At 48.6% G+C, this 25,060-nt stretch overlaps 2 protein-coding genes across 5 annotated transcripts in view; one reads left to right on the forward strand and one right to left on the reverse strand.

Moving 5' to 3' along the window:
- SNED1 (sushi, nidogen and EGF like domains 1) overlaps nucleotides 1-17,147 on the forward strand; it is an 81,588-nt gene extending 64,441 nt beyond the window's left edge. For 3 of the 4 annotated variants that reach the window (XM_044242007.1, XM_044242006.1, XM_044242008.1), the window contains 6 exons: nucleotides 720-833; nucleotides 7,764-7,880; nucleotides 8,459-8,546; nucleotides 12,671-12,754; nucleotides 13,636-13,679; nucleotides 15,668-17,147. In XM_044242007.1, coding sequence (XP_044097942.1) covers nucleotides 720-833; nucleotides 7,764-7,880; nucleotides 8,459-8,546; nucleotides 12,671-12,754; nucleotides 13,636-13,672 — 440 coding nt within the window. In that variant the 3' untranslated portion in view covers nucleotides 13,673-13,679; nucleotides 15,668-17,147. Of the gene's footprint in view, nucleotides 1-719; nucleotides 834-7,763; nucleotides 7,881-8,458; nucleotides 8,547-12,670; nucleotides 12,755-13,635; nucleotides 13,680-15,667 lie in introns of those variants that run through there. The other variant, XM_044242009.1, reaches the window with a different exon arrangement.
- Nucleotides 17,148-19,670: 2,523 nt separating this feature from the next.
- Nucleotides 19,671-24,614, reverse strand: MTERF4 (mitochondrial transcription termination factor 4). The gene is made up of 4 exons (XM_044242010.1): nucleotides 24,502-24,614; nucleotides 23,012-23,507; nucleotides 21,066-21,250; nucleotides 19,671-20,376 (listed from the first exon to the last, which is right to left on the reverse strand). The coding sequence occupies exons 1-4, from the start codon at nucleotides 24,520-24,522 to the stop codon at nucleotides 20,008-20,010; spliced, it is 1,071 nt and encodes a 356-aa protein (XP_044097945.1). The 5' UTR covers nucleotides 24,523-24,614; the 3' UTR covers nucleotides 19,671-20,007.
- Between the last annotated feature and the right edge of the window lie 446 nt (nucleotides 24,615-25,060).

The following is a 25,060-nucleotide window of genomic DNA, read 5'->3' on the forward strand; positions in this document are numbered from 1 at the left end:
AATTCTCAACTAGCACAAACATTTGCAGGCCAGAGAAGAAAAGGGACAGTGATGAGCAGGTGGGCGCAGTGTAGCCCCTGTGACCAGCAGAGAAGGAGCAGAAGGGCTCACCAGACATGATGACCAGGAAGAGGTGTCTAGGAAGCTAGGCAGGCTGGGCTGTGACCCAGAAACCCTCCTAAAGCCACAGAAGCAATCATAAAAAGCCCAAGCGCGCAGGCAGGGACCCCACAGAGAAGCTGACTTGCATTTAGGGTTGGCCAAGTGCAAGGTCTGCCTGAGGGTAGATGTAGAGGGAAGAGGTACCACAGCCCCAAGAAGCAGGGGTGGAGGGAGCAGAGAGTGGAATTTGACCTTAAGAAGGATAGCACAGCATCAGCCACCTGGAAGGATGGGGCCATTGGATCAGATAGGACATTTTGCCCCGGCTCAGGCCACCGGTGACCTTCACCAAAGCAGCTCTGAGTTTCAGCAGGAGGGTTAGGGATGGACCCCACCTGGAAAAAAGCTATCCTGCTGAAGGCAGCTCTGGGGCCCAGGGGACTCTGCCCCAATGGTGGGGATGGTCAGCAAATGAATGGGCCACACCGAGCCCTTACCACAGCAATCTCTATAGCCCAAGGGAGAGAAGCAGCTCTAGAAGGCAGCCCAAGAACAATCCTGGGCATGAGGCAGCAAGCTTTGGGGTCAGAACACTGGAACATTTTGATTTCTCCTAGAACCCACGGCTCCGGTGCAGCTTGAAAACATGGAGGAAGACCAAAAGCAGGTGCCTGAACAGGTCAGCCTGGCCCTCCAGCTTCCTGAACACCGCATTGACAAGGATGGGGAAAGTAAGTCAGCAGGTGTGGACTTCCAGAGCTGACCATCCTAGGGGGGCCTTAAGGGCCGTAGGTGGGGGTGGGGGGGCACCCATAGTGAAGAAGTGGCAGACTGAGAGCTGCCCAAGGAGCAACCAAGCTCGTCATTCTGGAAAGGGTGGGGTGAACCAGACAACGCTTTTACAGACAAGGAACAAGCCTGGAAAGCAGAGCCCCCCAGACTACCCAGGTCTGCCTTGGAGGGACTGGCCCTCCATTGCAGAGATGGCCCTTCCTTCCCTCCACGTAAAGCTGAGCTCACCCCGTACCTCTCCACAGAGGAGATGTGCAGCAGGACACGGTGGACATGGAGGGGCAGCCACTGACTGTGTTCCACACAAAGGGTGGCTGAACAGACCCATGTACAGGGCCAGCAGGGCCTTGCTGGGCACATGGGGCACGGGCCTATCTGGGGAGACCCACCCCTGCAGGGTGCAGCATTTCCCCTTTGGGCATGTGTTCCTTATACCAACTCAGACTCTGGCTCTACCTTCCCTCCTTGCTCTAACCCTTGGGGCTCTGGCCCTCCAGGGACAGTTCTTCTAGACCCAGTGGTTCAGGCTCTGCTCGCATAGCAAGCAGACCACAGGGAAGGCAGGATACTCGCTAAGGGTGAGCCAAGTGCCCAGGATGGCCCATCTGAAGATACATGCCACCTGCAGACCTGCCCCAGGCTACCCAAGGACAGAGGCATCAGGAGAACCTGCGCTGGAGAGTGTGGTGGCAGACAGTGGCCCCAGCAAAGTCACAGCCAGCAGGCTCCCCTCGTGGTGCAAGGCCTGGAGCCAGGGCTGGCCCTAGCAAGCAGCAAGAGTCGGATGGAGCCAGGGAATGATTCTGTTAGTTAAGGTGGGGTTCAGAGTAAAGACACATGTTGCCATTGCCTCATAAGTGAGAAAAGCACGTTTCATTGTACAGTTTGTGTTGTTAGCCCTCCCCAATATTAGACATTTCATTTCATAAAACTCAGGAACTAATGGGATGTGAATGACCTCTCCTGGGTGCCTTCTGAAGGAGAGGTTCAAGGTGGTACCAGACTGGCCCCAGATGTCCCTGTAGTCTGCAGTGTTTGCTAACATAAGGGATGCAGGCTGACCAGAGGATGGGCAAAAGTGATTTTAGGTGATAAACAGGGGGAAAAAAATCATTAACAGCCCCCAGGTGCACCCAGTGAATCATGGTTTTTTGTTCCTGTTACATCTGATATGGGTCCATGACAGCACCTTTTATTTAGTTTAGTTAAGTTAGCATTTTTTTTTTTTTTTAGTAAGTTAGCTTTTGATAATGATGGCCTTTAGATCTGGAACCCATGAACTAGAACATGAGTAGGAACTCGTATCTTGCTGTTTTCCCCCGTTCACCTCGAGCCTGGATTTCGTGTTTACGGTCCCTTTGCTCTGCTGTAGGGTGGGCAGTGAGGAGGAGCGCTCTTGCTACATATCCACATGTGCCCGAACAACTGTAGGTTTCTTGTTACAAGGTGAGAGCCTGGCTGTTTACAGCCTCCCTGACCTGTGTTCTCGCTGCATGTCTACAGTGAAGCTGATCAGTGCTGCTGTGTGGACGCAGCTCGCTTATTCCCAACTGAGCATCTGGTTTGCCGGTAACCTCACCACAGCCTCGTCTGCTCAGCTCAGATGGTCCCTGGCCGCTCTGTTCTTCTTACATATGTCTTCTGGCACATGTGCAATATAGATACTAGGGCATAGGATGCATGAAAGCCCCAGTCACAAGAAGACACTAAATTGTTTTCTAAGTGGGGACATCAGTTGACAGTTGTCCAGCCATGATCAAGAGATGTGGTTAATCCAGTCTCTCCAGACCTGATCTTGCTGGGTTTCCAGATCCTGTCAGCAGCATGGGTGTGAAGGGTGCCCCTTGGGATCTGGATTTGTGTCTCTTGGATGCTGATACAATCAAGCATCTTTCATTGGTATTGACCAAAGGCTCTGGGTCCACTGCTCTGATCCACTGTTTGGACTTCCTAGAGCCAACACCAGGGGTTTCAATGGCACTATGTTTAGGGAGGTTTGCCGTCCCTTTGACCTCAGTGTCACCTGCTCTTGGTCTTCTATAAAAGTTTTCAATCATCTTATCAAGTCCCATCAAAGTACTTATTGGTACTTTACATGGCCAAATGTTTGAGGCCCTATCTGCCTGAAAATACTAAATAGCTCTCACGTTTGAAGGGCAATTGGAGTGGGTATAAAATTCGAGGTTCAGAGGTCCTCTACCTGCAGTTCTTCAAACACTTCCCTTGTCATCTTCTGTCCGGTGTTGCTCTCCATGCATGTCAGTCTTGCTCTTGTTTCCTTGTAGGGTATCTGCCTATTTTCTCTGGGAGCTATTAGACTTTTCTTTCTCATGGTAAGGAGGATCTCCAGAGAGCCCTAGACACCTAAAGAGCACAATTAACACTCTTGACTGGCGTTTTCTCATCAAGCAACTCCCAGGTTAAGGCCGGACCTTTGGAATGCCACAGCTCATGGTAGCTCATGGAGAGGAGGAGGGTTCCCAAGATTATATATAACCTGCCACCATGGAGATCTGGAGTGGACACTAAGACTAGTCAAATTCTTCATGTTTTTCCCAGTCCTCACCCCAAAAGGGCTTTGGAATTCTCCTGGTTTTATCCCCTGGACACCAGAGAGAGGCAGGTAGTTTCCATCCTTGGCCAACAGCAGGCAAGGGCAGAACTTAAACCTCTTTACTCTGTAACTTATTGTCACATAGGAGCCACCCACTGCCACCACTCCAGACTGTAGCCATATCCCTGTCTCCTACCCTGTTCAAAACAGCCATCTCTGTTTTATTTGTTTGTTTTTGTTTTTGTTTTTACTTTAATGGGCATGCATGTTACAACAAACTCAGACTTAGGGGGGCTGACTTCACAGGGTGAGGCTATAGTGGGCAGTGCCCTGGGAGAAACCCCACTGCTGCAGGAACTGCAGGCTTCAGGCCTCAGCTGCCCACGAGTGGAACAAATTATCAGTCAGGCTCTGCAGCCTGGTGTCCCAGTTACAAAGGGTGAGGACTGCTGGCCCAGCGTCACAGGTTCTAAATACCCCTGCACACTGCCATGTTCTGTAAGGTTGTCATAAAATATCTCTGGACAATTGTTTATAGTGTCTAAATTCCATGTCCTATTTGACCCCCTATTGTCAAAACTTACTCCAAAGCAATGGTAATCAGGTCAGTGAGAAACTGGCAGAAGGACGGACTTACGATAAATGGAATAGAATTGAGTCAAGAAATAAACCCATACATCTGTGGTCAACTGATCTCAACAAGGGGCCAAGACCATTCAATGGAGGAAGGGAAGACTGGATATCTACATGCAAAAGAAGTGAAGTCAGACCCCTACCTCACACCATATACAAAATAAACTCAAAACAGATCAAATACCTAAATCTAACAACTAAAACTATAAAACTCTTAGGAAAAGACATGTGTAAATCTTCATGACCTTGAGTGTGGCAAAAGATTTTAGATATGATACCAAAAGCGTGAGCAACAAAAGAGAAAAAAAAAAAGACACTGTTTAAAGCTTTTTGTGTTCAAAGGATGCCATCAGGGAGTGAGAAGGCAACCCAGAGAATGAGAGAAAATATCTGCAAATCATATACCTGAAAGACATTTGTATGTAAAATATATAAGTAACTCATGTGACTGAATAAAAGGAAAATAACCCAATTAAGAAATAGGCAAAGTATCTGAACACTTGATTCTCCAAGGAGATTACACAAATGGCCAAGAAGCCCATGAAAACGATGACTGACATCATCAGTCATCAGGGAAATGCTAATCAAGACCACAGTGAGATGCCATTTCATAGCAGCTAGGATGGCTGGAATGAAGAGATGCAGCGAGCACAGTGAGGATGTGTAGAAGCTAGAACTACAAACACTGCTGGCAGGAATGCAGAGTGGTACAACTGCTTTGGGGTAAACAAGAGTCTGGTCATTCCTCAAAGAATTAAACATAGAGTTATCATATGACCCAGGAAATTCCTAGGTATATACTCCTATGTATGTATATACCCAAGAGAAATGAAAACAGATGCCCACACAGGGACTTGTACATGAATGTTCGTAATAGCATCATGCACCATTGCCAAAAGATGGAAAAAAACAAAATGTCCTCCAACTGATGAATGGATAAACAAAACATGGTCTATCCACACAATGGAACATTATCCCACCATATGAAGTACTGACACAGGCTGTAAGATAAGATGAACCTTGAAAACATCATAAGTAAAAGAATCTAGTCACAAAGGACTCCATATGATTCCATTCTTATGGAAGTCCAGAATAGGGAAATCTACAGTGACAGAAAGTAGATCAGTGGTTGCTTGGCACTGAGGGTGGGCGTGAGGGTACAGAGAGTGACAGCTAAAGAGTAGCAGTTTCTTTCCAGAATGATAAAAAACATTTCAAAATTGACTACTGTAATGGGTGCACATATCTTTGAATATGTTAAGAACTTAAAATGGGTGAATTATATGGTATTTAAGTTCTATCTCAACAAAATGGTTTTTAAAATGTCATGTGCTGAACAGTGTTTAGGGTATCCCCTTTGTATAGGAAAGTGGTGGAGGGAAAATATAAATATACCTATTTTCTTGTATTTAAAAGAAGTAAAACTAATAAAAAATGGTTATATGAGGAAGGAAAGAACAAGGAAGTAAAAGTATGGAGATGGATGCTAGACTTCTCTGAATGTATCTCTGTATTTTAGATTTTAGAACCAAGGAGAAAATTTTTCATGACACACATAAAAAGCAACACCTAAAAATTGAAAACAAACTGCAATAAACTCATTTATCCTGTTGATGGCATAACCACACAGGAAAAAGGTATCTCAAGTGATTTTTAAAATAGCCTTCTAGTCATTCATTCCTAAAGGGATATATTCTAATAACTTATTACAAGGATTGCAAGAAATTTAAAGTGGCACTCAAGGCTCTTAATGCTTGTAGTAATGCTGGTAATTTTTTAAGAACTGTTACAAGTACATTGTGGGTAATGAAAATAATTGTATCAATGTCACAAAGATTTTCAGTGTAAAGAGACACAATATAAAATCAAGGAAGTTAAAGGGTGCCTGGGTGGCCCAGTCGGTTGAGCATCTGCCTTCAGACGCTCAATAATCTCAGCTTCCTGGGATCAGGCCCCACGTGGGGCTCCTTGCTGAGAGGGGAGTCTGCTTCTCTTTCTGCCCCTCCCCGCCATGCTCATTCTCTCTCAAATAAAATTTAAAAAAATTTTTTTTTAATTTTTCTAAAAATCAAGGAAGTAAAGGCCTGTGTTTCCCTTAACTATTGATATAAACTCACAATTTGCTTATATTTATTCTTAAATCTAAGTTCCTAGTTCTACTAAAAAGTCCCCAAGCACGGACCCCCCCCCCCAGGAGCAGTGAGCACCTCAGGCACCCAGACTATGGGCTCTAGATGCCCAATAAAAGGAACCAGAGGTCTTTGAGAAGTGGCTGATTCAAAGCCTGAAGCAGAATTGGACAAAATGTGCCCAGGACATACTTGTAAAACAATCAAGCTTTTCAAAAACAATAGGGATCTTGTCTAAAGGGCACAGGAGTCAACCTGGAAGACTCCCACAGGCTTAGGATGGGTACCTGGGGCATCAAAAAGACTAATTGCAGCAGCCAACTGACCCCCGTCAAATATGTAAGAATCTGAGTTCATGATAATGCTGAAAGCAAGCACAACGTGCTGGTCCCTAGAGCTGGCTGGGGACCAATGCTTACTTTCCAAGTGTACAAATAAAGGGCAGGAATGAAGCATTTGTCTGGCCTTGCCTGGATGGATTATAATTCAGGGTGACCAGGTGGTGGACAAGGGAAAAAAGGTCTTCCTAGAAGACTGTCTGGCTAAAGAGACAGAAGAGTGACAGGCTGGGTTAGACGATGGATCTGTGACCTAGACTCAAGATCTCTGTGACCGCTCAAGCCATCCGGGGCAGAGCCTATCAGAATTTCCTCCTGGATTAATCAGGCTGCCAATGCTAAACTCACAATCAGTTCTCACATCACTAAAACTGGAACTGGAGACCTGTCCCGCCTCCTGGAGTGGCTGAAGGGTGAAGCGGTCTTGCAAAGACTGCTTGAACCTGAATCCTATCAAGCCCCTCTCTCTGAGGGGCTCAATTTACAGAAAATTTCTCAATTTACAGAAAATGTGGAGATGGGGGATGAGTTAATGCTACAAGAAAGCATTAGGTTAAATCCAGGAGGGGGATTCTATAGGACAAATGACCTGGTTTCTTTAATAAGGGCGGGGGGGGGGAATAAATGCAGAGGGAAGGAAAATGAAAAGTTACCGATTAAAAGAGAGACACATCAAACTATGGCAGTGGGTACTTAAGAATCCTAATGAGATCAGACCACTGGAAATGACATTTTTAAGATGATCAGGGAAACCTGAATAAGGATTGCAATTTCTTATGGGTACTAAGGAGCTACTGCTGATTTCACAATGACAGAGTTGTGCTTATATAAAAGTTTGTCAAGTCTGGGGGCGCCTGGGTGGCTCAGTGGGTTAAGCTGCTGCCTTTCGGCTCGGGTCATGATCTCAGGGTCCTGGGATCGAGCCTCGCATCGGGCTCTCTGCTCGGCGGAGAGCCTGCTTCCTCCTCTCTCTCTGCCTGCCTCTCTGCCTGCTTGTCATCTCTCTCTGTCAAATAAATAAATAAAATCTTAAAAAAAAAAAAAGTTTGTCAAGTCTGTACATATTAGATACTTGCTGTATTTATAGGTGAAATGGTTTCTGTGAACTGCTTTGAAATTCTTTAACAAGAGGAAGAGAGGCACACAGAGAAATGGGAATGCTAATAGGCTGCCTTCTGGGGTCCTGACAACTAACTGCTCATGGCCTGTTCACAGACACCCCTGGGAACTGTTCAGAAAATCCCTGTCAGAATGGAGGCACCTGCGTGCCAGGTATGGACACCCACAGCTGTGACTGCAACCCAGGGTTCAAAGGCAGACGCTGTGAGCTTGGTAAGTTGGGGACCACTTTCTCCTGTGGGGACCACAGGGGCCTATGCCTCAAGACACCTGTCACAACAGGCTGTGCTAGGCCTACTAGAGTGGGTTTGCCACAAGGACCTCAAACCTCAAGATGCCAGGACAGGGGCCCAGCCTCAGTGCCCCAGACTTCTGAATACCCAGGTAGGGATATTCAGAGGCAGTGAGTCACTCGGCCTCTCACCGCCCCGAAGCTGCCCAGACAAGCAGAGGTTCTGGGGGCAGCCAGAAAGCAAGGGACATGGAACGCCCCATAGCCAGAGGTGGGTGCAGGGGGCTCTTTGCTTTGGGGGCCAGACATGGAGGTAAGACAGAAAGAGCCACAGGCCTCCCTAAGAACGTGGGACTGAAGATGGGAGGTGGGTGACAGAAGTCCCCATACCAGCTGCACCATCCTGCGGCCTGTCAGACTCCTCCTAGCCCTAAGGGAAAACAGCCTGGGGACTTCCGGGACTCAAGCACCCTGCAGTTGCAGGAAGGGCACCCTCCTGGGGTGCAGGAGGAGCACTTGCTCAGCATGGCGCCCCTGTAAGCCCCTTTCCTTTGTGCAGCCTGTAAAAAGGTGCCTCAGCCCTGCACTCGGCTCTTCTCAGAGACAAAGGCCGTGCCAGTCTGGGAAGGAGGCGCCTGTCACCACATGTAAGTTTCTTTCCTGCTTTCACCACATTCGTGGGAAGTTCTTGACTTCCAGAGAAGTGCCTTCATGAAGTCCAGTTCACCCACACTCACGAGAACTGAGGAGCTCTAGGGGTCATGGTGATATAAGGGCTTGTACCCATTCCTTCCAGCTGATGAATCAGGAAGCTGAGGCCCTGAACCTATGCAGGGAACTCCAGTCTCCTGGCTGAGCCCTGGGGCCTTCCTTTCCCACACCCTCAAATGGCATCAGTCCCCCTCCAGTGGATAGAAGGGCCATGAGTACATCAATGCCAGCACATGACATTCCTCTCCTCTCTGCCTCAGAGCCCCCTGGAAAGAGCAACAACAGCACAGGAGAACTTGAGTCTCCATCCTGCCATTAAGTCATGACATTCATGCCTCAGTTTCCCCATCAGTAAAGTGGGCTGTACAGGGAAAGTTTGCCTAGTTCACCATGTAGGACCTTCCTTATTAACACTCTGTGACTCTGTGGTTCACACTTACAATATATTCAGTCAGCATATTTTTATCAGCCCCTACTGTGTGCCAGGCACAGTTCTAGACAGTACATGGCAGTGAGCAGAACTGGCCAAAGCCCTGCCCTTGCAATCTATACACCCTGGACATGGGAGGCAGAACACGGGGAGCAGAAGGACGTTAGGCAGTGTTCTAGAAAGTGGTCAGGGCTGGGGAAAAGGAAAAGATGAATAGGTGGGCAGAGGAGAGCCAGGGTTGGGGACAGGGAAGGCCAGCTGCAGCATTCAAAAGGGTGTCGGGAACTCTCATGGAAACATTGAACAGACATGGAGGGGATATCTGAAGGAAGAACCTTCCAGAAAGTCAAATTATCAGCTGCCAAGGCCCAAGATCAGGAGCATGTCTGCTTGTCTGAGGAGCAGCAAGGAGGCCAGAGGGGCTGGAGGAGACCAAGGGGGAGCAGTGGTTGGGTAGGGCAGGAAGAGCCCAGCAGGGCTTTGGAGGCCCTTGGAAGGATTCTAGCATATGTTCTTTTGAAATGGGAGCTACTGAGGATACCAAACAGAGGAGTGGGCTGTTCGACTGTGTCTGAAGGTCACTCTGAATGGGATGTAGGAAAGCCAGGTAGAAGGCTTGATTTAAACTTGGACATGAAGCCAGACTTAACACAGTACAGGAAAATATATCCTGATCTGCACTAGGCTCTGAGGATCCGTGTGCACAGACCATCTGAATTTGGGTTCTGTGGAATGACAGCCTTAATCCACAGTGCCCCCCATATTCCAACTGTGCCAGTAACCCCAGTGCTTGCTAGTTAGTGACCCACTAGGACCACCAAGCCTAATGACAAGAGCCCAGCCCCTGTCAACGGCTTTTCATACTTTCACTTTAACGCATATGGGTCTGAACATCACTCTTTTGTATTTGGCACATAGTTGGGTCTTGCTTTATATTTGACATCTCTGATTTTTACTGGAGTGTCTGTACCATTACCTGTTACTATAATGATGATGTGATTGGGTTTAAATCCATCACATTGCTGGGTGCTTTCTGTGTGTCCTATCTGACCATTTTTCCTTTATTTCTCTTTCCCTGCCTACTTTGGGATTAATTCTTCCTTAGCCTTCTAATTTGCCAGCATTGTTGGCTCACTGGTTATACTTGTCTGGTTTAACTTTCTAGTGGCTGCTGTGGGATTTGCAGTATACTTTCAACCCCTCACAATATCCATTTGCTGTTGCTCTCTGACCTCAGTGTCCTGGAAGGGACCCTGCAGTAGCGGGCTCCACTTCCCCTCGTGCACCCAGCTCTCGTAGCCAGATGCACTACTCACTCATAGTCTATGACCCATATGATACGGTATGTTTGCTCCCCAAAGAGCAGTGTTTATCTTTGTAAACACTGCTGAGTAGAATGTCTTTTATTAGTCCATGTTTACCATTCCCAGCATCTGGCACTCTTTTACAGACCTGAGATGCCCCTGGGCATCTACTGGCCTTTGCCTCCAGAACTCACTGTGACTTTTCGTATAGTCCAGGTCTTCCAGTGATGAACCCTCTCTGCTCTGGTCTGTCTGTAAAGGGTTCTGTTTCACCTTCATTTTTGAAGGATATATTTGCCGAATATAGAATTCCTGGCTGAGAACTGTTTTTTCTTAGCACTCGGGAGTGCCCGTTTTCTGCCTTGGCACAGCTGTGCTCATTCTCACCTGCGAGCGTGTATGCCCCGGCACCGTGGCTGCTCTGATGTCTCTTTACTACCATTGCAGGGAAACTAACTGATGCACTCTGCTGTGGATGTGTACGTGTTTTTGCTCACAAGACTTTGTTAAGCTTCTGTCTCTGGGGCCTTGGTTTTCATCAACTCTGGAAAATTTGGGCCATTAGTTCTTCAGGCATTTTTCCCATCCATTCATTTCTCTCCTGTCTTGCAACTCCAGTCATGCAGGTGTTAGACTGAGGCCACCCTTCTCTCTACTTAGTTGTGCCTTGATTCCACAGTGGGGCCTTCGCATCCTGTGGTCTGTCCTGTGCACTGCCTTTATAACCCACCACTAACTCCATTCCGAGAGACCTTCATCTCACACTCTGGGTGTTATCATCTCTAGAAATTCCATTTAGTCCTTTCTTGGATCCTCCACTTCTCTTCTCATTGTTTCTATTTTCCTTCAGATCACTGAACAGGTGGGACCAAATCTTTAACACATGTTTTAAGGGCCTTGTCTGCTGTTCCTGCCATTGCTCTCACTTCTGGGTGTCTATTTAATTACTGTTTGCTGCCTATGGGTCACACTTTCTTGAGGCTTTGTATGAGCCTTTGAATATCTTGTCATTTTTTTGTTGGATGCTGGACTTTTTAACCTTTTGGTCCTGAATGCTAAGTTTTATGTTTATTTCCCAAAATGTTTCATTTTGTTTTCCAAGATGGTTAATTTTAGTCTGGTTTAACCTTAATTCTGGGTTAATTTTGCTCCACTTCTAAGCCATGGCCTTTCTGGAGTTTCTAGTTCGTGAATGGCCTGCAGTAACTCAGCTGTTTAGCTTCTCCATAGTTCTCCTTGCCCAGCCTCACGATGTTCTCCATGTGTGCACAGTTTCATCTTCAAAGGGATCCCTGTACTGGCCTTAGGAGCTCTTCCTCTGCAGAGCTCCCTCCTCCCCAGTGCCCTACACACTCTAGCTGCTTCTGCCTCCTCAGCTCACTGTGACCCTTGCTTGTCTTCCACCCCACCTCCCCCACTGAACCACCCTGCAATGTAATCCAAAAAGTGCTTCTGGACCAAACTCTAGGGAGATCACAAAGATCATTTCATTTGTTTCCCTTCTCTCAAGAATTATAATCTCGCACTGCTTTCTAACATCTGAAAAGAACTGCTTTTAATATTTTGCCCAATTCTCTGGTTGTTCAAACTGGGGGGTTAATTCCAAATCCTGTTACTCCCTGAAGACCAAAAGCAGAAGTCTCACCAAAGGCCTAAAATCCCATGGGCTGTCCCAGATTGAGCATGAGTTGGAGCTTTGCCCATCAAACTCCCTGGATCTCTCTTTTCAACAGCTCTGACATTTGAGAGCTTTAGCAAGAACAGAAACACTTCCCTGTTCATTACCATCTACAAATTTATGAGAGAAGTAGTATGAGTAATTCCCATTCCACACAAAACTGAGGTCTAAGTTCCAGAGACCCACTCAAAGGAGACTAGTTAATAAATGGGAGGAGGGGCTAGAAGTCTGCACTGTACACATCAAACACCTGCATCTCCAGGGTTCTCCAACTTCTCCAAGAACTACCCTTAGGACCCAGGAATGACCTTGCGCTGTCTCAAGTCTTCACCGCTGAGTGAACTGCCTCAAGAGGGACATGTCCTCGAAATCTCTTATTTTATCTCTTAATATCATATTTTGTTTACACTCCTCAAAATGGATGTATCTTATGTAAATCATACCTTAGTGAAGTTAATTTTTTTTAATTACATGACTTTCATGTTGGACATTTTAACACATCCCTACGAGGTAAAGTTTTAGTAGGAAACTAATAGCCTTTCTGTCAAACACCTGCACAGTGACTGGTGGGTGCAACTAGCCTAGCTGAAGCAGCTGGGCAACACTCTGCTCTAGTTTCCAGCTTTACACAGCTTTCTTGTGACACAGGTACAAAAGAGTCTACAAAGTGCATCAGGACATCTGCTTCAAAGAGAGCTGTGAAAGCACAAGCGTCAAGAAAACCCCAAACAGGTGCCATCTTGGGGCGGAGGCCCACAATGTGTCTGGCCTGTAGTTCACAGGGTAGCAGGGCAAGGGGGGCTCGGGACTGAACACTGCGGGGAGCCAAAGTCCTGTGGGCCAAGCCAGGCTGTCTTGTCTGTGCAAATCTGTAGCCCTGCCTAGCATATACCTGTACATCTGAATACATACAGATTAGTACAGCTGGGCATGGTGGGTGCTGGGGGAGTCACACAGTGGGTCATGGGGGGTGGGTCACACAGTAGGTGCTGGGAGGGGATCGCACAGTGGGTGCTGGGGGAAGGTCACACAGTGGGTGCTGGGAGGGGATCACATGGTGTGTGCTGGGAGGGGCTCACATGGTGGGTGCTCAGGGTCACTCCGGTGCTAGAATTGGGAAGCACGGAACATTACTGACAGATGCAAGTATATAACTGTATATATAGTATATCTCTATTTTTTACTCACTCACAGCCAGGTTCTTTCCCCAGAGGGCTCAAGGGAGTCACAGGAATTATTACATAATGTGCTGCATGAATGCGTTGGGGGCCTTCCCAACAGCAGACTCCTCTCCCCAGTCACTCTGCACAGACCCACTGGGAGCCACATCCCCTAGGGCTTGCATTCCTGAGTGCCCGGGAATGCAATTCAACACCTGCTTGACCTAGCGCAGTACCTGTCTCTTCCACTTTCCTTCTTCTACACCCCGCTTTCCTTCCCATGACTTACAGCCAGCCAAGGGGACACACATAGACTAAAATGCTAATCTCTGCATCAGTGTCTCACTGATGGTGCTCTCCAAAATGGAATATATGTGAGGCAAAGACTGGACACCAGCAGGCAGCCTGGGTTCCAGGTATATCTTTTTCATAAGCCACCTTTCTCTATTTCAGGAAACACAGTAACAGTCCAACAATGAAGAAATCTTAGGGTACAGGTACGTTCCCCACCATGGCTGGCAGAGCTGCGGGAAAGCTAGAGCGGCTGTCCTAGCATGTGACCTCCAGGAGGGCTGCTGTCTACTTGGGGAGCTCAGCTGTGCCCTCTTTATTACAAATTCCCAGACCAGGAGTTTCAGAATTCCCTGAGGGGGTTAAAATGGGAGAGAAAAAAAAAATACCTAAGGCCTCCCAATAGACATAAACCAGGCACAGATGCATTTCCAAGTGGAAATAAGGCCATCTGGGGGTAAGGATGAATCCCACTGACTCCAAGCAAACGGAGAAACCCCTTTCCCATCTGCAGCAACAGCTGGAAGTGGGCGCAGGGGTTGAGTACTCATGGAGATGGGACTGAGAAGGGCATCTAGAAGGGGTGGGAGCAGGGGAGGAATGGGAGAGGACAGTGGGAGGGGCCCGGGATGCCCAGATATAGGAAGGCGGGGGTTCAAGGGAGGGCCTCCCAGACCCTGAGAATGGCTATCTATCGAAGAAAAAATAGGGTGTGGGGCCTTGATCACATAACTTTGGAGAAATCCTGAAGACTCTCCCACTAGAGAATTCCCAACGGACACAGGAACACTAAACACTGGAATCCTGAAATGAAAGAAACTTTCTAACTCTATTCCTGCTTAATCTGGCATTTTCTAAAGTCTTCTGGCAACTCAACACCCCCCAACCCTTACCCCCTCCCACCCCAATAAACTCTGTCAAAGTCTTCATTACAGTCAGGGAAATACTGGGTTGAATCATGGCGACCCACCTACAACCTATACTCAGTCTCATATTGAGCGCAGTTTCTTTTTCTTTCTTTCTTTAAGATTTTATTTATTTGAAAGAGAGATCACAAGTAGGCAGAGAGGCAGGCAGAGAGAGAAGAGGAAGCAGGCTCCCTGCTGAGCAGAAAGCCCCACATGGGACTCAATCCCAGGACCCTGAGACCATGACCTGAACTGAAGGCAGAGGCTTAACCCACTGAGTCACCCAGGTGCCCCCTTGAGCAGTTTCTTGTCAGCATGATGTCACGGGGAACAAGGGGGGGAACTGAGCTGGCCTAAGGCAGCTTCCACCTTCCACTCCATAAATGAGCCTCAAAGTAGTCCATGGTCCTGGTGCTGAGAGGGCAGTGAGGCACCCTGGGGAACAAGCAGCTTCAGGAACAGGCTACACTGTCTTATGGGGCTGAGGAGATAAGGAAGAAATGTTACTCAGAACCTTTACAAAGAAGCTGAAGCAAAAGAGCTTCACAGATGTAGGCTGACATCACACGAAGAACATCCGCACCAGCCAAGCGGGGAAGGCCGAGGCTGGGATCTGCGGGGCGTGGGCTTGGCAAATAGCCCCTGGCAGATTTTTCCAAAAGTCTGTGTTCAGCTCCTGCCTCCTCAAAGGCATTACTTCCCCTCCCACCTTATGCTCCCAAGACACACAAATCCAAAACATGCTCCACAGCTCATAAACAATTCACTACTAGGATTAAGAACCCACAAACATGATTTGGGTTTCAAATATTTCTATCACAGTAAGACACCTGAAACAGCAATACCTTTATTTTTCCAACTCAGCAAATCCATTTCTATAAAAACAAATCAGAAAACCTCAACTACCAAATTATCAAATACTAGCTTTTAGAATACCCATTCTTGAAACAATGGAGCAAATGCAAATAAACTGGAATTCATTTCAACCCAGAGCAACAGGGGGCAGCCCCAGTCTTCAGGGAAAGGATCCAAGGGCATGGCCAGCTGGAAGGGAGCAGCCTGAAGCTTTTAGCATTAACGGCAGCAATGCTCCCCTAATGTCCCCGGCCCTGGGCCACGTAGTCCCTGCTCTCAGCACATCTCCCTCCTGTCCACGGCCACACTAGAGGCAGGAACACTGGGTCCTCTGGGGGCAAGGACCGAGGGCTGCTCAGAGAAACTGAAGCTGCATTTTAAAAAGGAATGGGTGTCATTCCCCTCATGTCCCGGTCTCTTTTTTCTTTAAGGGTTTCGGAACGTTCTTGTTACACTCCATCAACCTCATGAGCTCCTAAAGCCCAGGAAGGCGGGGTCTAAAATTGGACTGAAAGGACACCCTGAAAGACCAGGTCCTGGCTCGCATTTGTCCCCTCTGCGGCTTCTCTCTAGAAGATGGACGGCCAAGGCCAGGCAGAGTCCAGCCCACCTCTCTTCAAGGCCACACCAGGGAGACCCTCTGGGCCAAATCACCTCCCAGTCCTGCAATGCATGAAACAGCCTGTGCTGTAGCCCTGGCTGCCGTCTCCTACAGGGACAGTCTGCACCATGGCCAGGGAGCAACTGCCATGTGCACCTGGGCCCTGGATGAGCAGGGCTGCCAGCCAGCAAGGCTCCTGCAGCATCCAGGAACCAGTTGTCAGATTCCAAAGTCAGAGGGCAATTTTCCGCCTGAGACCTAACAATCAAACTGAGAGGAACTGCCTTCTGGCTTCCACAGCGGAGACAGTGGTGCCAGGAAGGGTTGGTGGTGAGGCCAGACAGAAAGGGAAGCCAAGTTCTAGGCGCCCCACCCAACTCTCCTCCAGCAAATTCTTTGTGCTGGTATGTGGTGGACTACAGCCCCATCACATGGACCAGTAGATTATAAAAGACAAAGTGTTCATTCATACTAAGATGGAGTTTAGACACTTTTAGTCTTCAACTTTTTCTCAGTGACTGTTTTAGGTTTTGTGGACCAACCTGTCTCTGTGGCAACTACTCAGCTTGGCACTGGTGGCACGACCACAGTCACAGACAAGTAACCCTAAAGGTGTGGCTGTTCCAGTGAAATCACATTTACTAAATGAGGGGGCAAATTTCCTGGCCACACTTGGCCAAGCCCTGGTCTATCGAGTCACCCAGGCCTCAGCCTTATGCAGAGAAAGCTACCCACCCCCACACCGATGACAAGTGGCATGGCATGGCACCAAGAGCCCCGAGCCTCACAGAAGCACAACGTGACACCCCAACACGTGCAGAGCCTGAACACCATGGAGATGGACGACCAGGGCAGGCCAGACCCGACCCAGCTCAAGACTGCTTCAGTCCTCGACTCGAGTGGCACTCGTCCAGGCTGCCGGCTAGCGTGGTCTTTCACACATTTCCCTCTTCAGCAGAATGTGGCCCTGGCTTGCCGAGGGGCTTCCCCACACGCTTCTGACCGCTCTGGCTTCTCCCTGCAGAGGAGGCGCAAGCCATGCAAGTCAACCCCACCTCGGGTCTGCAGAGCATCGTAGCAGCTGACTCAAGCCCCCACGCATCTGCCACGTACTCTGTCCCAAGTGAGCCCTACAGCCACAGAGGGCATGCCTTCTCATCTTTTATAAAAACATTGTTGGAAGAGTTAAAGAGTATATTTTAGGCTTTTTATTAAAATTTTGTGTGCACATATCTGTGTTTTACACAATTTGTTTTCAGAGAGGAGGAACTGTCATTTCAAGAAGTCTCTACTGTACCCATAGCGCCCCCGGCGTCCCAGGCCCACCCGGAGAAGACGGCCGTGCTCAGTCCGGGGCACCGGCACTGGGTGAATCAAGAGAACACCAAGGCCATGCATGTGTACTGCTGACTTTTGCTGTGTCGCTAGGACCAGTCACTGTGTATCTATGTAAGCTACAGCATCGCTAGCAAGTGGCAAGATCAAGTGTTATCACTGGAAAAATAGATGAAGCTCTACTATGATGTTAATGACCTCAACCCCTCAGCCATGAGAACACTGATGTGTTCCAGTTTTTAACTTAGAAACATTTTGTTTCTACAAGAAATAGTCTACTGAATCCTGATCTTGGTGCTGTGTTGTCTTATGATTAACTCCTCTTGATGTTTTACAAATTTTTAGATTATCTAGAAAAAGACTTCGTGATGCAAAGGAACTACAATTCATCCTGGAAACATTCTAAATGAGACACTGCTTTTTTTCACAAAATCCCTTCAAAAACTCCAGCGTCTTCCTCAAACATACAGTCAAACTCTACCCAAGGAAATTAATATTAATGCAATCAAAATTTTCAGGTGCATAAAAATTCATTTATCAAAATGAAAGGAGCAATCATGAGTTAATAAGTTAGCCACGCTAATCATGCAAATTTATAATTCTGAGTCCCCTGACTGGACATAAGAACCCATCTGAGGTTCCACAGAAAGTGTCGGTCGGTTGGGGACGCCACAAAATGGAAGAGTAAGTGAAAACAGTGGCAGAGTGAAATGTCTTCATTTTTAGTAATTTTGCCCATGGCCAAGAAAACCAGTAAAGACAAAGCCTTCCTTCCCATTGCATGTGGGCTGTCACAGAGGCGGGTGAGGAGACCTGTGCCAACACCACAGCTCTCCCGCCAGCAAGCCCAGCAGGCACCTCTCTCAGCTGGGGCTCTTCCCGTGGCTGCCTCCTGCCACCACATCTCACTCCCACACACGGGGATTCACTGAGCTACTTTTCTTTGCAGAAAATGTCTTTCTTTTTGCCATCATGCTGGAACACAAGTCCAGAAAAAAACAAAAGCATCCACACCTCAGTGCTGAGTCCCCACAGTAAACACAGCTCACATCTCCCAGCAGCATTCTGGTAAACACAGGAAAGGAACTTAAAAACTCAGTTATTTACTTTCTTTTAAACAAAAGAAACATAAGCAGTGTCAGTCTGCTTCCAATCGGACATTCCCACAAACCCATACAACTGTACTCTGCTGCACCAGGCCATCAGGCAGCTCCTAGGGCCTCAGCATTGCTGATGTTTCAGGCTGCACGGCCCTGTCTGCGGCTGCCCTATGCACCACAGGACGGTTCACGGCAACCCAGCCCCCAGCCGCTGGACCCCAATGGCACCCTCCCTCAGTCCTAACAACCAAAAACGTCCTCAGATGTTGCTGGATGCTCCCTGGGGTCAAGATCACTCCAGGTGGAAACTGCTGCCTGACAAGACTCTTACTCAGTCTCTGCAGGGAAAATAAGGCCAAGCGGTTTTACCTAGTTGTTAAAATGCTGTCAAGTCCTGGATTTTGGTCACATCACCAAAAATGCTTTCTGTATCAACAACCATGTGCCAGCTCCCCTCAAGGAAGGGATGCCCAGGACATTCTGCGGTGCACCAGTCCTCCCTCATAGAGCCCATGCCATGAGGGCTGGGCCTCTACCTCAGAGACAACTAACATCAAAATCCACCCCCGACCCAACTCTTTAAATCACCCCTCAGCGCCCCTGGTTTCCCAAGGGGACTCCCACCACCACAGTGTGCTAGGAGCTCCCTGAAGGACACCAGGCCCCACCCCGCTCAAAGACCCTGTGCAAGTGCTCTTCTCCTCTGGTCTCAGAAGCTGCCTCTGTGAGATGGGCGATGGGGAGTTGACCGGATAACACTGCCCCCCCCAACCCCCTCTCGTTCTGGCACACTCCAGGGCAGCACTCACTAGCAACCAGAAACTGTGGGCCTACAGACAGCCCACAAGCCAGGAGCAAAGCCAACTTCCCTGAAAGGTCAGAGCCAGGGCCCATTCGTCCCAGAGAGAGAGAAAAGTACCCGAACACTCAGCTGGCATTAAGCAGCTGTGCAAAATGAAACCATCACTAACCACCTTCCTTGACAATGCTGTACACTGAACACAATTATGAAGTAGTATTTGTGGATTAAAAACACAAGTGTTTTGGGGAAAAACCTGCTACTTGTTTGCATAAAATAAAGTGCTGTGATGTATTAAAACCTCAGTGCCTACTCATAATTTTATCTTTATCACTATAAGGAAATGTAAAATGACACTTGAACCAGAGTCAAGAACCCCATTCCCCACACTGTCATGAAGTTATCACATATCAACAGAGGAAAAAAACAAAACCAAATGTTGAGGTATTGAGTCCCCTGATTTTTTTTTTTTAAAGATTTTATTTATTTATCAGAGAGAGAGGGGGGGAGAGAGCGAGCACAGGCAGACAGAATGGCAGGCAGAGGCAGAGGGAGAAGCAGGCTCCCTGCCGAGCAAGGAGCCCGATGTGGGACTTGATCCCAGGACACTGGGATCATGACCTGAGCCGAAGGCAGCTGCCTAACCAACTGAGCCACCCAGGCGTCCCTTGAGTCCCCTGATTTTAACAGCTCAGTCTGTCTTCCACACAGGAAGGAAGAGGGCCCCCCACAGAAACCTAACAACAGATCAAAACAAGACAGCTCCTATTTAGTCTGACCCACTTCTCAGGTGATTTATAATATGTTTCACCAGAAGACCAGTTTTAGAAGGAAAAATAACATGACAACGTCCAAGTAAAGCTCTCGAAAACTTTGAGAAATTCATAATACTCTTCGGTATTGCTGGGCTCTTCATTCCCAACCTCCATCCTCCCGTCACTCTTCGACCTCCTCCTCTTCCTCGTCCTCATCCTCCTCCTCATCCTCATCCAGACTTAAGCTTTTGCTGTAAAGCATGTGGCTCTTAGACCCCTCTTCCTCCTCCCGAGCAAAGAGCTTCTTAAAAACTTCAAACTCCTCAGCGGAGGAACAGGCTGTCCTGGCCAGAAACTCAGCTTCTGAGACTCTGAGAATGTTCTTAAGAAGAGGATTGGGAATCTGTGTCTGACCCTTCTTATCAGGGGTTTGGTACCGTCCTAGGCGCTCGAGGAACACGTGTCTCTGCTTGATCTTGGTTATGGAGTATTGCAGGAAGTCGGTCCGCACCATGTCTGAGTGTTTAACCCCCATCCTAAAATAGGCATACTGGGAAGACAGACACAGTTAGAGGAGTCCCAGGCACAGTAACCTACAACCTGTCCTGCCACTGTCTGTAATGAATGCAAGCTATCCAAAGTACTCACAAAAAAGCTGCCCAACCAGCGGTGCCAGGACTCTCTATGATGCCCTGCGTTTGTGTGATGGCTAACAGTTTTCAAAGCATTTTCAAATTCATATTGAGAAAAACTTAGCAGAAAATACAAGGGTAAGAGGAATAAATTCAGTTGTTTCTCAGAAAAAAAAAATATGAGTACTGAAAGAACAGACAAAAAATTCAGCAAACAGCTAGCAATTTGACCTAAGTTGTCATAATTGTTACCCCAAAATTAGGACAACTGTCACAATTATACTTCCAAAATCAATATGCAGAATATGTTCTAAAGAAAGGAAGATTTTTAGCTCTTTTTAAATTAGCCACTTCAAAGAGAGACCCCATTTAGACCCCAGGAATAGGACTGGGTCGTTCATTATTAACACCAGAAAAGCTGCAGGGTAGGTTTTCTGTAAAGAAGTGAAAGAGCTAGGTTCTCTCTGGCTGGTACATGCAAAGAAGATCTAAGCTTTTCAGCTCATCCACTCGCCATCGGGGTGCCTGTGGCTTCTCTTTCATGGAAATGACCCTCACTACAACTAACATGTTGTTACTTCCCAAATCCCCTACCAGTCATCCTCACCTGGAATTTGTATTCCAGTTCACCGGGGTCCTCCCGAAGAACATAGGGGCATCTGTGTAAAATCTTGGTCACTTGTTGTACCGTGAAAAGACATTTCTCCTTGAGAACACCAACAATGCTGTCAATGTCCCTCTGATGCATGGTGAAGATTTCAGGGCAACAGAGAAGCACCGTCTTTAGTTTCCCTGCAGAACATAAAAAAAGATAAGTATATAATTTTAGGATATTACAGAAAAACAAGGGGCTCGCCACATCTAAGCCAGCATTTGAAAAGGGAAGAAGGATGCACTCCTCCCCGTTAGTGGCGGTTTCCAATGCCTGCCCAGGAGCACATGGCAGTGGGAGGGACCAGAAGAACACATCTCCTCACTGGCCTCTTACTGGCCTCCCAGCTGAATGGCATAAACCTCTTATTCTTGGCTTCCTCCCCTTGCCCTCTTCATCTAAAGAATTTCCCAGGGGATCTACTGGAAGGAGCAGACAGTAGAAGGAGACAGTAGATTCCCCCACATGGGGGCTGCAGGTTGACACTTCGTTCCACAATAAAATAGTCACTGAAGCGAACAACCAATGTTCCTAAGATCTGGGAGCCCGAACTCAATGAAAAGGGAGTTCCACGATTGTTAGGGTCCGTAATCAAAGGAGCGAGACTGATACAAAACGAAGGTCAAGCAAAGTTTTATTTCATGCCAAGCATCATGAATCAAACCGACCGGTCTGATTCTTTGCTTGACCTTCGCTTTGTATCAGTCCTGCTCCTTTGACTACAGACCCTAACACGATAATAATTATTAATACAATAATGACAAGAATACTCATGAGGAACAGCCACAAACAATGATGCCCTGATTAGTGGGGTGACAATATCTTTTATCCACATTAGGGCAATACTGAGCAAAAGAGGTCCTATTAACGGATTAGGGTAACTGAGACTACCGAAGGGAAATTGGGGCCTATGGTCTTCCCTTGGATAGCTGGGAAAAATTCAGCACCTGGAAACTTAAAATCACTTATTTAAACTGGTATTAACAATCTTTCTAACAGATGAGCTACTCGTTGTCTTGCTAAAATGTCTCTAGAATGACTTTCAGGAGTTTGGATTTTCCCTCTGCAGCAGAAGGCTTTGCTAAACTTCGTAACTAACATGTAATCACAGCATATAACTCTTAAATTTAGCCTTTTAGATTATACTGCAACAGGCAATCTGTCAAGAGAACCGCATAAGGCTATGTTCTTCCTTATCTTCTGAAAGCCTCTGAAATAAATCGCCAAACAACAGTATCTCCCCACCCCCCACCCCCCCACCCCACCCCCACCCCCCGCCAACAATATCTTATCAGTAGGGATCAAAAAATGAAACAATACAGTGGCCCTCCTGGGGTCAACGTGCATAAGGATCCCTGGGACCCTCATGGGCTCCTAGCCCCCTTCTCCTCAAGGCCTCCCCGGGGACCCAATGAAATCCTAGAATCCTTGAGATGTGAATCTTATTGGGGGAATAGTCACTTCTCTGTTTCTTAGGAGTCTGGGACAATCTCGGGTTCCAGTGGAACCCAAATCTTTACAAGGGACCTTACAGAAAGCCTTTGGCTTTACATTATACAGACAACACTTCAAACTAAGGTAAATATCAATGACTGCATAGGTATGTTAATGTTACTGCCACACACTGACCTCTACCTGCTGAGCACGAGCACATACCACAGGCTCACCACCCATTCAGTGTTCCAGAAGCTAGAGCCCCCACATTGAGCAAACCAGACAAGTGCCCTCATTCCCTCTGGCAGTGCCATCTGCAGAGGTCACTGCTTCTCACCTCCAAGCCAAACCACACATTACTCTCAAGAACTTCCCCCAGAACCCTCCCCTACCCCACTCCATCTGGGCTACTTGCCCCCCAACCCCAACTCCTCAGCACTGGACATAAAATCAGGGCCTTCTTGTACCTTCTCCAAGACCAAGCTTTCGCAGATAGCCGGAGCGCTTCTTCATGTGCAGTATTGGCAGTTTCAACAACTGAGGACTTTGCTTCAAGGCCATGTACACAGGCTCTGGGTTCAAACCCAAGAGTATTAATTCTGAAATGATGTCCAGCAACTGTTGAGTGTGTGTACTTGGCCACAGATGGAGCAATCCGTTAATGTGGACGTCACTGAAACCCATGTCCAGGAGGGAACTGATGACCTTCTCTCGCTCCACAAATCCTGGAGGCACGGGAGTCCTCCGCTTCTCAAGGGAGTACCGAGTGAAACGCATCCTGCACGCCGGTTCCTGCATGTACGTTCTGGTTTCCACATGGGATAACTTCTCAAGGCCCCCTCCATTGGAGGCTGTGGTCAGTTTATACAATAAACATGGACACGTCCTTTTCTGTTCTCCTCGATGGGTCTGCCTAGCAACATGGGCCCAGGTGAGGGGGACCAGGCGGTGCCAGTCGAAGACCTATGAGACACAGCACCAAACAGGGATCAGCTCCTCACCACTCCAATGCAGAGGAGACCACGGGATTCTGGAGCCATGTTATTCAGTACCTTGGTCCCACAGAACAATAGCAAGCTTTACAACAACCTGCAAACTCCAATCTGAGCATGAAAAGCCTGCAGAGAAGGCAGCGTTCGTACAGAGAACAGAGCATCATGACAGCCAAGCAAGTCTCTACCAGCTCCTGGGGCCCTAACAGAGGGGACATAGCAGGGAGGAGCAGAAGAGAACTATCCCAAGGCCAGGGGTAAAGGGCGTTTGGGTGTGTGCGGGTCCTTTTCCTCTACCGTCTAAGGGGCAGCGCCTGTGCAGCAGATTGAATTGAAAATAGAGGAGCAGGAAGACAGAAACCAAAGCGTATCGGTATGCATGTGACCGCTCACAAAAGGGGTCGCACCCTAAACCTAAGTCCTGGCTCAACATTCAGGAAGCAGAGAGGCTCCTGCAGGAGGAACGTAGGAGATGATGTTGCTTCACACGGATGCAAGTGCTCTGTCTGTTAGTGGCGGTAAAACCATGCAGGAGAGACTACCCTGGAGCCGCACTCCCGGAAGCCTGCTTTTCTGCAGAGATTGCGAATCTCCAAGAAGCCCTCAAGCCCTCGTTTTCTGTCGCTGTGTCCCACGTACGACAGCGGGCAATCACTCCCAGGCCAACAGCGAGGGTGCGAGCTGGTTCCCACCCTGAAGCCCGGACCTCACGCGCGTCCGCACACTCCCGACCCCGCGCCACAGGACCCAGCTCCACACACCCCGCGTCACAGGACCCGGCGCCACAGGACCCAGCTCCACACACCCCGCGTCACAGGACCGGTCAGACGCCCACGCCAAGCGCCCGAACGCTCCACGCTCTCGCGCTCCCGTCCTATCGGCGCACCCGATAGCTTGCCAGAAAAAACACCCGGCGGCGGCTCCTCCGCAACCGCGCGGAGCCCCAGCACCGCGCGCCACCTCACCTGCCGGCCGAGCGCCGCCATGGCCTGCAAAAGGCGACTCGCTGGTCCGCACTTCCGCTCTTCCCCTGGCAAGCGCTTCCGCCCTCGGCGGTCCGCATTCCGCCCTCCCGCAGGCAAGCGCGTGCTCGCGGAAGGCGCGTTCCGCCGCGGCCCCGCCCCTGCTCCTCCTGCCGGCGCCGCCCGGCTTTTTCGCCCTCCAGGGCTCTCCGCCCGCGCTGCAAAAGCACAGCGCCCTCCCTCGCACCCGCTCCGCACGGGTGCGGGCGGTCTGGCGCGTCGGGGCGCGGGTACGCGCGGGCGCGGGGCTCCCTCCCCGCTCGTTGGCTGCCTCCCCCTGGCGGGCACTCCCGGCACTGCGCCGGCCCCGCCCCGAGACTCGGAGTCGGAAACGAGAGTCCCCGCCCCGCGGCCGCGGGGAGGCTGGTTTGTTGGCAGATTGTCACTCCAGCTTTCTTTTTTTTTTTTTTCCCAATTTATTTATTTTCAGAAAAACAGTATTCATTATTTTTTCACCACACCCAGTGCTCCATGCAAGCTGTGCCTTCTATAATACCCACCA

This window comes from Neovison vison, chromosome 3, assembly GCF_020171115.1.
Source record: "Neovison vison isolate M4711 chromosome 3, ASM_NN_V1, whole genome shotgun sequence".
In the NCBI taxonomy this organism is placed as follows: Eukaryota; Metazoa; Chordata; class Mammalia; order Carnivora; family Mustelidae; genus Neogale; species Neogale vison.

What these genes read in the sequence shown, in the direction of transcription:
- MTERF4 (XM_044242010.1), bottom strand. Translation starts at nt 24,522, where the DNA reads ATGGCGGCGCTCGGCCGGCAG. An exon ending in TGGCGGCGCTCGGCCGGCAG is followed by an intron (nt 23,508 to 24,501) that starts GTGAGGTGGCGC and finishes TGTGTCTCATAG; the next exon opens with GTCTTCGACTGGCACCGCCT. An exon ending in AAAGCTTGGTCTTGGAGAAG is followed by an intron (nt 21,251 to 23,011) that starts GTACAAGAAGGC and finishes TATGTTCTGCAG; the next exon opens with GGAAACTAAAGACGGTGCTT.